The following is a 12,014-nucleotide window of genomic DNA, read 5'->3' on the forward strand; positions in this document are numbered from 1 at the left end:
ATATTTATTTAAGTTTAATTTTAGGTGTTGTTCATGGTGAAGACGTAGCCTACCTATTTAAGGTTAATCTTCCATTTTCTAAGAAAGACTTGAACGTAAGAAATAAAATGGTTAAAGTGTGGTCCAATTTCTGCAAATACAGGTAAGTTTTAAAGTTTTTGTTATAAGTTTGTCTCTGAAAAATTCAACCCTAGATGAAACTTTTCAATGGGCCAAAGATGAATAGAGCACAATTGACCAATATGTTTGAGAATTGTAAGCGCTTTGTTTTAAATAATATATATTTTTTAGTAAACCCATTCCTCTCCCAACCTCAAGCTTGGACAGCGCTCTTTGGTTACCGGCATCCATCACTCCAGGTCCATTATTATTTAACATTGATTATAAAAGTGGATTTATTTTAAACCCGTATTTAAAAAAATTGAAGTTCTTTGACAACCAAATATATAAGAGGTATGGACAAGGAGTATATGATACTTATTAACTTTTTATGCAAATATAATAATTAATGTAAATGTGAATAAATTAAAGAAGTGAGATTAGGATCCTGTAAAATATAAAATAAAGGTTCTAAGATAGAGTAAGGTTTATTGTTTTATTTAAATGTACATTAAACTCCTAGTGTCTCCTAGTCAGGGATCTCAGGCCTATTTTCACCGTTTACTACTAACAAGCTAATTTTTCGTGAGCAGCTTCATTTTGACGAGACGCTCAACTTTTTTCCGTACAACAATTTCCGTATGAGGTGGATAACAAAGATAGCAGGGATAGTCCAGTTGGGTTAGACGAATAACAGGCCTAACCATGCATGCCGAGCTGCCCCAAATATTTTTATAATCGTTAGGGAGGGTCAATAATATTGTAAATTTAAAATTTGGACTGGATTCCGCCGTTGCGTTAGCCGTCATGTTGATTTTAAACGGGAACCGTTTTTGCTCAATATCTCCATCTTTTTCAACTTCTCGACAAAAGATATGAGAACTAAAATTGTTAAATTTTAAAAATGTGATTTTTTACAATTTCTTTCATAACAATTTTTTTCGCGCGGTCGATATTTTCAGAGTTAGGGGGGAAAATAATGACAGAGCATAATTATTGAACTATTTCCTTTATTATTGATTCTTGTCGGACTAGCGATATGTACCAATTTTTTGTAGAAAATTGATTTATTTGGAAAATACACTAACACATCAACTGATACCTTTGTCTTATTGTTACTAATAAAAACAATGGTCTTGTGGTATTAACAGCTGTTGAAAGTAGGACCAGGACAACGTACCACACAATTTGTAGGACAATGTGAGACAACATAATATATTGTTTATCCTAGCCCAGTCGGGATACCATTTGTTCAAACCTATACGATCAACTTGATACCAGGGAAGGCGAAACGAAGATATATAAAATAGCCAAACAGAGAGCAAAGAAAGCAAAAGATTTTAATCAGATTAGATGTATCCGAGATGAAAATTATAAAATACTAGTTCACGAAAAGGATGTCAAAAAGATATGGGGAAAATACTTTGACAGCTTATTAAATGAATAATTTGACAGACAGTCTGTAGAGTCAACGGAGACAGTAGCGGCAATGGTCACCAAAATAACAAACGAAGAAGTGGCTCAAGCGCTTTAAAAAATGAAGAAAGGAAAAGCGGTAGGACCAGATAATATTCCTGGGGAAGTATGGAGAGCATTGGAAGAGACAGGAACAAGGTGGCTAGCAGGTTTATTTAATAGAATTATGGACGTTACACAAATGCCAGACGAATGGAGAAGCAGTATACTAGTACCTGTCTACAAAAACAAAGGAGATATACAACAATGAAATAACTACAGGGCTATAAAACTATTTAGCTACACCATAAAAATATGGGAAAGAATAATTGATAGACCGATACGTGAAGAGACCGAAATATCCGAGAATCAATTTGGCTTTATGCAGGGCAGATCAACAACAGATGAAATTTTCATTATAAGGCAGTTGATGGAAAAATACAGGAGTAAAGAAACAAACGCTCATATGGTATTCATTGATCTTGAGAAAGCATATGATAGAGTTGCTCGAGATATTCTGAGATGGGCACTCAATAAGAAATGAGTCCCTAGTGAATATGTAAAGATTGTAGGGGATATGTATGAGGGAGTAACGACTAGTGTTAGGACAGGTGTGGGAGAGACTGATAAAGTACTCCGCACAAACCTTATGGAAATTAGGTCCTAGTGGATTTAGTTGATACTTTGGGAAAATACTCTTTGAAGCATCCTGATAAAAAGTTCTCATGGGCACAACTCAATCGTATGAAGGATTTTCAAGATATAGAGGCACAAACTCGGAAAATTATAAGATTTACTGGGTATTCCAATTCCCTGAGTTACTGGTTATCTGGCAACATGTAGAAGTTTGGATCAAGGAAAAGTACTAGTAGTCTACGCTTTTTTCCTGGCTATTCAATGGCGATCTTTACTTTGACCTTGACCTTCAACGGACGTCATCTTCTAGAGTTTCGAGGGTTTTCGGCATTAAATTGATATAAACAGATTACTCATGGGTTTTTGGGATCGCCAAACACGAATATGCCATCAGAATTGTCCTCCGGAGGACATGGTGGCCAGAGCCACTGCAAGGGACGTCATCTTCTAGAGTTTTGATGGCTTTCGGCATTTAATTGATACAAATGAAGTACTGGAGGGTTTTTGAGGTCGCTAAACACGAATATGTCACCAGAACCGACTCCAGAAGCACCTGGTTTCCAAGGTCAATGAAAGGGTCTCCTGGAGTTTCGAGAGTCTTTGGTACTACATTAATGAAAACGGATAATTATAGGTTTTTGGGGTTGCTGAACACGAATACGTGATCAACACAGATACAGGAGCACCTGGTGCCTAAGACAGGTTATCTTCTGGATTTAAAAACCTAAGAGTAATCCATTTGATTCCTCCATTTGATTCCTCCAAAACTCCAGAAGATAACCTGTTTTAGGCACCAGGTGCTCCTGTGTCTGTGCTGATCACGTATTCGTGTTCAGCAACCACAAAAACCTATAACTAATCCGATTGTATTAATGTAGTACCAAAGACCCTCGAAACTCCAGGAGTCCCTTTCATTGACCTTGGAAACCAGGTTCTCCGGGAGTCGGTTCTGGTGGCATATTCGTGTTTAGCGACCTCAAAAAACCCTCCAGTAATTCATTTGCATCAATTAAATGCCGAAAACCATCGAAACTCTAGAAGATGACGTCCCTTGCAGTGTCCCTGGCCACCACGTCCTCCGGAGGTCAATTCTGATGGCATATTCGAATTTAGCGATCCCAAAAACCCATGAGTATTATTTTTATATCAATTTAATGCCGAAAACCCTCGAAACTCTAGAAGATGACGTCCGTTGAAGGTCAAGGTCAAAGTAAAGGTCGCCATTGGATAGTCAGGAAAAAATCCTAGACTACTAGTACTTTTTCTTGATCCAAACTACATGTTGCAATCAGAGAATTAGAATACCCAGTAAATCTTATAATATTCCGAGTTTGTGCCTCTGTATCTTGAAAATCTTTCATACGATTGAGTTGCGCCCATGAGAACTTTTTATCAGGATGCTTCAAAGAGTATTTTCCCAAAATATGAACGAAATCCACTGGGACATAATTTCCATAAGGTTTGTGCGGGGTACTTTGCTTGCAAGGATCATCTCAGGGATATTTCAAATGTTTGACGGTCTAAAATTGTGCCACTTTGACCATTTAATAGTTTTGTTTTTTTTTTACTTTTTAGTTCTATTCTTTATTATTCATCCCTATTGATCATTCTATAAATTCAAAAATAAAAAATATTTGTGTTTTTTAGTAAATTGAGCTTATTTTTGTGACCATTTTTATTTACTTGCGAATAAAGACCCAAAAAATCATGACCCCGTTTTTAATTTTACCACTGTCAAAATGAGAAAAGCCAAGGAACCAAACATATCTAATATCAAAATACGGATATAAATAAACCTGTTATTAACAATTAATTTGTTAATTTTGTCAAAATCCTGTATTATACGACAAAAAAATATTGGTCTACAATCGTAGACCGCGCGAATAAGCTCGTCAGCAATAACCGCGTGCCTAGCGTAGGCTTAGGGTGCCTTAAGCAACTGCAGTGTGAGCCAAACACAGTCAGTGAAGCTGGTCAGTGTAGTGGTGGAACTGATTCTAATGTGTTCATTCTATCTTACCCTTCTTTTTAAAATGTGGTACCATGTGGTTCCTTTCACATACCAAGATGTGGTCTGGGAAAATTGGTTAAGACAAAGTAGCTGGGCTGGGACCTGGGGCCCCTATTCCGGTTGCATTTTAATTTTTATTTTGCCGAAATATCTAATTACCTCAGCAACAATTTATATCTTTACGAAAGGTCTCAGGGGCCCCGGGCTTAGCCCGGGTTCCCTCTTCCAATGGCATTTTAGGTTTTGTTACGCCAAAATAACTAACTTCTTAATTAATAATTTAAATTTTTATGTTAAGGTCTCGGGGGTTTCAGCTTAGCTCAGGCCTCAGAGCCCCTGTTCTGCTCCAATTGCATTTAAGTCAAAAAGACTAATTTCCCCAGTGAAAAATTAAGACTTTATGATGCTGTCTTTTTAAAATTGTGTCATTTGAAAATATTTCGTTGATATCGGCTTCTAAATTACATACATATTTTTATTTTCCTCGTTAAAATCTATGCACGGCCAACCAAAAGGAGGCCTCTGTGGGGCCCCCCTTGGCCGGGCGCCCCGGGGCACTTCCCCGGTTGCCTTAATGGTAGTTACGGCCCTGCATCAACTGTTGTATCTTGTTTGATACACAAAACAATTCAAGCATCTCTTTTAGCGATATCAAAGCTGGTAATAGGTATGGTTACAGTTTTTCCGATCGTAATGGGCCGAAAATGTTTATTCAGTTAAGTTTGTCCAGTTAATTGTCTCATACCATTAGCCTGATGAAGAACTTCCAATCGCCGTTTCTTTATTTATTTTTATATTTTCTGTCTGTGCACAACGCATGCATGTAACTTTACTTTCGAAGCTTTCATAGTATGCAGCAAGTATGCAGCAAACTCACAGAATATATCTAAACTAATTACAAATTTCGCACGTATATGCGCCAAAGCTCTCTTTTTTCCAAACACAACAAACCACATCTGAAGAAGTAATCTCAATTGTTGAACAATTTTCTTCCTCTCTTAGTAATGACGGTTCAGGGGATCTATCGGTATGGTGATCCGTAGTTTTTTCAACGTTTGAAGTATGTTCTTTTACAGTTTGTTGACGTTCCGATTACATATCTTTGAGCTAAAATAAAATTCATATACTTAGCCAAACCAAATTGCATGTAAATAATTTATAAATTTAAATACACATGAAATACATGCTTGTAATATCTATTACTAAGTACTAATTTTAACTATTAATAATGGGAAATAAGCCACAATATTATTAAAAAATGATTTTTATTAACGTTTCGTTAATTTTTTTTTATTATTTAATTTTTATTTACATTTTATTGTAAAAATTCCACAAGAAAATAGCTTCAGAACAACACTAAGTACTAAGTTTAGATTGAAACGTTTTTTATGAAGTTTTTAAAGCTCTAGGCAAAACGTACACGATATAGTCCACTATAATAAAACAATAATTGATTAAGGGCCGGTTGTTCGAACTCTAATCAACAATGATCATTATCAAATAATTAATTACTGTCAATGTCAACTTTGTTTGGGTTGTCAAAACCTAATTAATTACAATTCTGAGACTATAATCAATTAATATAAAAATAATTATTAACATAATTAATAATAAATCTCATAATTGTAATTAATTATGTTTTCAGCAACCCAAACAAAGTTGACATTGACAGTTTTGGTGACAGTAATTAAATATTTAATAATGATCATTGTTGATTAGCGTTCGAACAACCGGCCCTTAGTATGCACAAAATTATAAAACATTATTGACATGAATAGTTAAGTATTTAAATCTAAAATTCCAGCACATAATGAGAAATATATACATATAGGTGGTGGGATCCATAAATTTTGTTCGTTACTAAACGTAACAGTTTATACATATATGTTTAGTGGTTAGAAAATTCAGACAAAAAATGAATAAAAACGAAACTCTAAATTGATATATCGATGACATTGTAATCATTTATTGTTATTGCCGAGATAACCCTTATCATTATTAGATTATTTCATTACCTCGAGTAAGTGAACTATTATTTTATTTTATTTTATAGTGAACTACCTCTATTTTATTTATGACTTAAGTGGAACCAATCTGATACTCAATAAAAATATCACAAACGGTACAACAATGTTTGTTTAAGATTAAGGGGATAAATATTAAATAGTTTTACAGGATAGGCTAATCCTATAATTTGTGAATATTGCAACTGTAATTAATATTTACTGGATATGTAGGATATGTAGAATATGTAGGATAATTGGAAAGAAATTAGTAAAATTGTAAAATTGTAAAATTGTAAAATTGTAAAATTGTAAAATTGTAAAATTGTAAAATTGTAAAATTGTAAAATTGTAAAATTGTAAAATTGTAAAATTGTAAAATTGTAAAATTGTAAAATTGTAAAATTGTAAAATTGTAAAATTGTAAAATTGTAAAATTGTAAAATTGTAAAATTGTAAAATTGTAAAATTGTAAAATTGTAAAATTGTAAAATTGTAAAATTGTAAAAATATAAAATTGTAAAATTGTAAAATTGTAAAATTGTAAAATTGTAAAATTGTAAAATTGTAAAATTGTAAAATTGTAAAATTGTAAAATTGTAAAATTGTAAAATTGTAAAATTGTAAAATTATAAAATTGTAAAATTTTAATTTTAATTGTAAAATTTTAATTTGAATTGTAAAATTAGTAAAGTAGTAAAATGGGTCGTTAAAAGAAATTAGTAATAAACTCATACAGTAGTAAAAACTTCAAGTTGTATACTGGTATAAAATCGTTTATTAAAAAACTTCATAAAATGTCGTGCAAAACGTTTTCGTTCTAATTCAGAACATCTTCAGTGCATTCTGCTAAGTAGTTGAAACTAGCACACTAATTAAAGTGGTAACCATAATATATGGTTTACATGTTAGATTTATTAAAAATATGGTGAATACCAGTCGATGTTAAAAGATTAAAATCACGATATTCACCATACCGGTATTCACCATATTTTTATTAAATCTAACATGTAAACCATATATTATGATGTTACCACTTTAATTAGTGTGCTAGTTTCAACTACTTAGCAGAATGCACTGAAGATGTTCTGAATTAGAACGAAAACGTTTTGCACGACATTTTATAAAGTTTTTTAATAAACGATTTTATACCAGTATACAACTTGAAATTTTTACTTCGGTATAAGTTTTTTAAACTATTGTATACAGCCAATTATTGGAATTTTTTCATTGATTTTAAATTAGTAATACATACAAATAAATATTCAACGAAATGTTAACGATCTACAAATATAATTTAAAAATGAATAACCATTTTTCATTTCGTTGCAACACGAAACTACAGCCGCATCATTATTCCAGTTCAATCAGAGAGTGCAGCAAGCACCTCTACCGGTATAGAAACTTATTAGTCTCTCATCAGAAGGCACATGCTGCTCTCTCTGACCCAACTAGGACAAACCCCGGCGTGCAGTCACGGATTGCAACGAACGAAATGGCAGGGATGCCCTAGCGGCAACTGCTAGCAAAAAAACTAAGTTTTCAATCTAATAGCACATAAAACAATATCCAAAAATGTTATTCTACATCCTACCAGAGTGAAAACAATGGGAACCTTCTCTGGTAACACCTCCGAGGCTTCTACAATTTGCAAGCCATAACGGATGCTGAGAATAAGAAAGAAGAGGGAATTTTACAATTTATAATTCACGTCCCATCTGCTTAACGCGGTAAAGTTTCAACGAGAATGGTTTCCCTCGTACTCCAATCAGAGTAAACATGTAAATCAAAAATCAATAACCATTTTCAATTTCGTTGCAACACGAAGCTACAGCCGCATCATTATTCCAGTTCAATAAGAGAGGGCAGCAAGCACATCTACCGGTTTCGTACCGGGTTTTTGCTAGCAGTTGCCGCTAGGGCATCCCTGCCATTTCGTTCGTTGCAATCCGTGACTGCACGCCGGGGTTTGTCCTAGTTGGGTCAGAGAGAGCAGCATGTGCCTTCTGATGAGAGACTAATAAGTTTCTATACCGGTAGAGGTGCTAACGTGTGATCCAAAATTATTGTCACCATAGGTGGCCCTGAACGACAGAGATAGCTATACAGTGCATGTCTATTATTAATTCAGATATACTTTCCAGTTTACGTCAACTTTGACAGATACTTGTCAGTGTACGTACGTCAACTTAAAAAACACTATAATTGAACATCAAAAGTAGCAGAGGAAACAAAATTTTAACTTTATACGAATTAAAAGGTCTTGAGATTGGGTATCTTTTTAACGTGTTTTCAATCTTTATTCTTTGTTTGGAAAAGTGATCATAACAACACTGAATATAGCCGCAGTTGGCCGTGACGTCACACTCCGGCGGCCATTCATATTAAAACAAGACATACGTAATTTTTTGCACGGAGAGCTTTGATCCCAATAATTGTGGATCACTCGTTAGCTGCACTCTCTGATTGAACTGGAATAATGATGCGGCTGTAGTTTCGTGCTGCAACGAAATTGAAAATGGTTATTCATTTTTGATTTACATGTTTACTCTGATTGGAGTACGAGGGGAACCATTCTCGTTGGATATTTACCGCGCTGAGCAGATGGGACGTGGATTATAAATGGTAAAATTCCCTCATCTTCCTTAGTCTCAGCATCCGTTATGGCTTGCAAATTATAGAAGCCTCGGAGGTGTTACCAGAGAAGTTTCCCATTGTTTTCAGTCTGGTAGGATGTAGAATAACATTTTTGGATGTTGTTTTATGTGATATTAGATTGAAAACTTAGTTTTTTTTCTTTTTTTTTATAAATATAATTTAATTTATTGTACATATTGTCAATGGAGAAAAATTGTGCATGCAACTAACTAAAAATATTACACCTGACACCTTAGGGTAAATGGGTTTAGAATTATACAGGGTGTTCCGAAAAGATTGGTCATAAATTATACCACAGATTCTGGGGCCAAAAATAGGTTGATTGAACCTCACTTATCTATATACAATAGTGTACACAAAAAAGTTATAGCTCTTTGAATTTAAAAAATGAAAATCGATTTTTTTTCATATATCGAAAACTTTTAAAGATTTTTTATTGAAAATGGACATGTGGCATTCTTATGGTAGTAACATCTTAAAAAAAATTAAAGTGAAATTTGTGCGCCCCCCATAAAAACTTTATGGGGGTTTTGTTCCCTTAAACCCCCCCCCCCGAACTTTTGTGTACGTTCCAATTAAACTATTATTGTTGCACCATTAGTTAAAGACTGTGTTTTTAAAACTTTTTTGTCTCTTAGTATTTTTTGGATAAGACAGTGTTTATCGAGATATTTTGAATATTTTGTCAAATCCACCACATAGTTGTATATTATGGTTAAGTTTGATTATAGACCTGTTAATAATCTGAAAATTTATTTATAACTGACATTAATAGGTAAGTATATGTATTTTGAAAAATAAGCCACATCTCGATAAAAGGTGATTTATCAAAAAAAGATTAAGAGGCAAAAAAGTTTTAAAAACACTGTGTTTAACTAATGGTACCACAATAATAGTTTAATTGGAACGTACACAAACATTTGGAGGGTTTAAAGGAACCAAACCCCCATACAAGTTTTATGTAAATATATTAAAAAAGAAGCCGCATCTCAATAAAAACTGGCTTATCGAAAAAATACTAAGAGACAAAAAAGTTTTAAAAATATTTTGTTTAACTAATGGTGCCACAATAATAGTTTAATTGGAACATACACAAAAGTTTGGGCGGGTTTAATGGAACAAGACCCCCATAAAATTCTTATGGCGTGGGCAAATTTCACTATAATTTTGTTTTAAGATGGCCCTGCCATAAGAATAATACATGTCCATTTTCAATAAAAAATCTCTAATAGTTTTCGATATACTGAAAAAAATCGATTTTCATTTTGTAATTTCAAAGGGCTGTAACTCTTTTTATGAGCACATTTGTACTAAGGTAAGTTAGGTTCAATCGAACTATTTTTGACCCCAGAATGTGTGGTATAATTTATGACCAATCTTTTCGGGACACCCTGTATAATAGGTTTGTTCTAGCAAACAGTCAAACTAGTTAGAAACCGTCAGCAAACAGTTGGTCAGTGAGAAAGCATAATACAGTCATCAGTGCTATCCCCTCTACTCGCGCTGGTCCACTATTCGCTGATGGTTTCAAACCGTTTGAAACTGATGCTAGAACAAATCTACTATATATTGTTTATGCATTTGTTATCGGTCTGATAGAGACATATCTAAATATTTTATATAAAAAGCGATAACTTGACTACAATGTGATAGTGCAAAAATGACTCCGATATGCTTACCGTTTGTTGTGAATTTATTAGCGATAATATTTGTTGAAGTTTCCTCAGAGGTTAGTACAATTATTAGTTTTTTTATTTTTTTTTCTGGGTCAAAAAAATATAGTTTTGTAAACGTATTGATTGTTTAATCGTGTAATGGTGTAATAAACTATATGCGTTCCCTTTATTGTATGTATTTTGTGCCTTTTCTTTGTTTTCTTCTTCTTCTTCTTTGGGTGCCGTCTTCTTAGCGAAGGTTGGCGATGACTTCTGCAAACTCTTCTCTATTTTGGGCATTTCTTATTAGACTTTTAAAATCTCATCCTGTCCATCCTTTGGTGTTGTCAGCCAGGTCATATGTGGTCTACCCGGGTCGCGTCTTCCTTCTGTTTTCCCTTCTATAATAAATTAAAGTAAGTTATACCTGTTGTGTCTATATATGTGTCCTAGATAAGATGTTTTATGTTTCTTGATAATTTCTGTGGGTTCACGTTCTCTATTCATATGCCTTAAAACTTCTTCATTTCTCACGCGGTCGGTCCATGAAATTTTCAGCATACGACGAAATGCCTACATCTCAAAGCTCTCTAAACGTCGTAACGACCTGACTGTTAACGTCCAAGCTTCCACGCCGAATAATAGTACCTACACTATATACATAACACTTTATCATGCGGTATCGTAGGGATAGATCAAGATTGCGTGCAGTGGCGGCTCGTGACCTCGATATGCGGGTAGGCGACATGTATTCACATATTTTATTTTTTTTTAACTTCATCGTTATATAACTTATTAGATAAAGAAATATGTCCAGCTAAAGTACTGTCAATAGTTTGATTATTTTTTTCTAACCGTTTTAAACCTAAGCAATTGTTTAAATGTTCTTTCGAAGATTCATGTTTTTTGACACCAGCTGATTAAATTTTTTGTAATCTGAATATCCCTGACTCATCCAAACATTATTTTGCTTCGAATTTGAGAGCAACAGAGTTTGAATTATTAAAATAACTTCCGCTTAACCATCTATGATTTTCATAAAATATTGTTTTAAACGATCTCGAAAATGGTCAAGTGTCTTTCTTCTGATCTGTTGTCTTGTTGATAAAATTTTTAAATTTGGTAAAGGCCGACCCATTGAAATAATTTCTAATCTTTCTTGATTATGGCGCCTTGAAAAAGGCGTCTCAATCAAACTGCAGATTATATCGTGTAAAATATTCATTATATTTTAATATGGGCGGTTTCACCGACGACAAATAGTAGTTTATTCGATGAATAAAAATATTCGGCCAATAAAACTAACACACTTACGTTTTACCAACGTCAAATATGACTTGTTTTATTTGTCTCAAATAAAGAGTTACCCTTCGAATAAATTGACAAGTTAACCTCGCTTTAAATTTTAAATATGTATATAATCAAATGTATTCATAATTAAATTGACTGATAAATATTATTCCACCAATAACTAAGTATCCACAGATTTATTATTTC

At 33.5% G+C, this 12,014-nt stretch overlaps 2 protein-coding genes across 4 annotated transcripts in view; both read left to right on the forward strand.

Annotated features, from left to right (window-relative positions):
* The window catches only part of LOC126890499 (juvenile hormone esterase-like), a 52,417-nt gene extending 51,833 nt beyond the window's left edge, over positions 1–584 (forward strand). Inside the window, exons 9-10 of the mRNA XM_050659482.1 lie at positions 25–142; positions 292–584. Of these exons, the coding sequence (XP_050515439.1) occupies positions 25–142; positions 292–484 (311 nt within the window). The 3' untranslated portion in view covers positions 485–584. The remainder of the gene's footprint in view (positions 1–24; positions 143–291) is intronic.
* A 9,854-nt stretch (positions 585–10,438) lies between these two features.
* The window catches only part of LOC126890497 (juvenile hormone esterase-like), a 128,336-nt gene continuing 126,760 nt past the window's right edge, over positions 10,439–12,014 (forward strand). The window contains exon 1 of one of the 3 annotated variants that reach the window (XM_050659479.1): positions 10,439–10,591. In XM_050659479.1, the coding sequence (XP_050515436.1) occupies positions 10,523–10,591 (69 nt within the window). In that variant the 5' untranslated portion in view covers positions 10,439–10,522. The remainder of the gene's footprint in view (positions 10,592–12,014) is intronic. The other 2 variants (XM_050659478.1, XM_050659480.1) reach the window with 2 other exon arrangements.

Source organism: Diabrotica virgifera, chromosome 8 (assembly GCF_917563875.1).
Source record: "Diabrotica virgifera virgifera chromosome 8, PGI_DIABVI_V3a".
NCBI lineage: Eukaryota > Metazoa > Arthropoda > Insecta > Coleoptera > Chrysomelidae > Diabrotica > Diabrotica virgifera.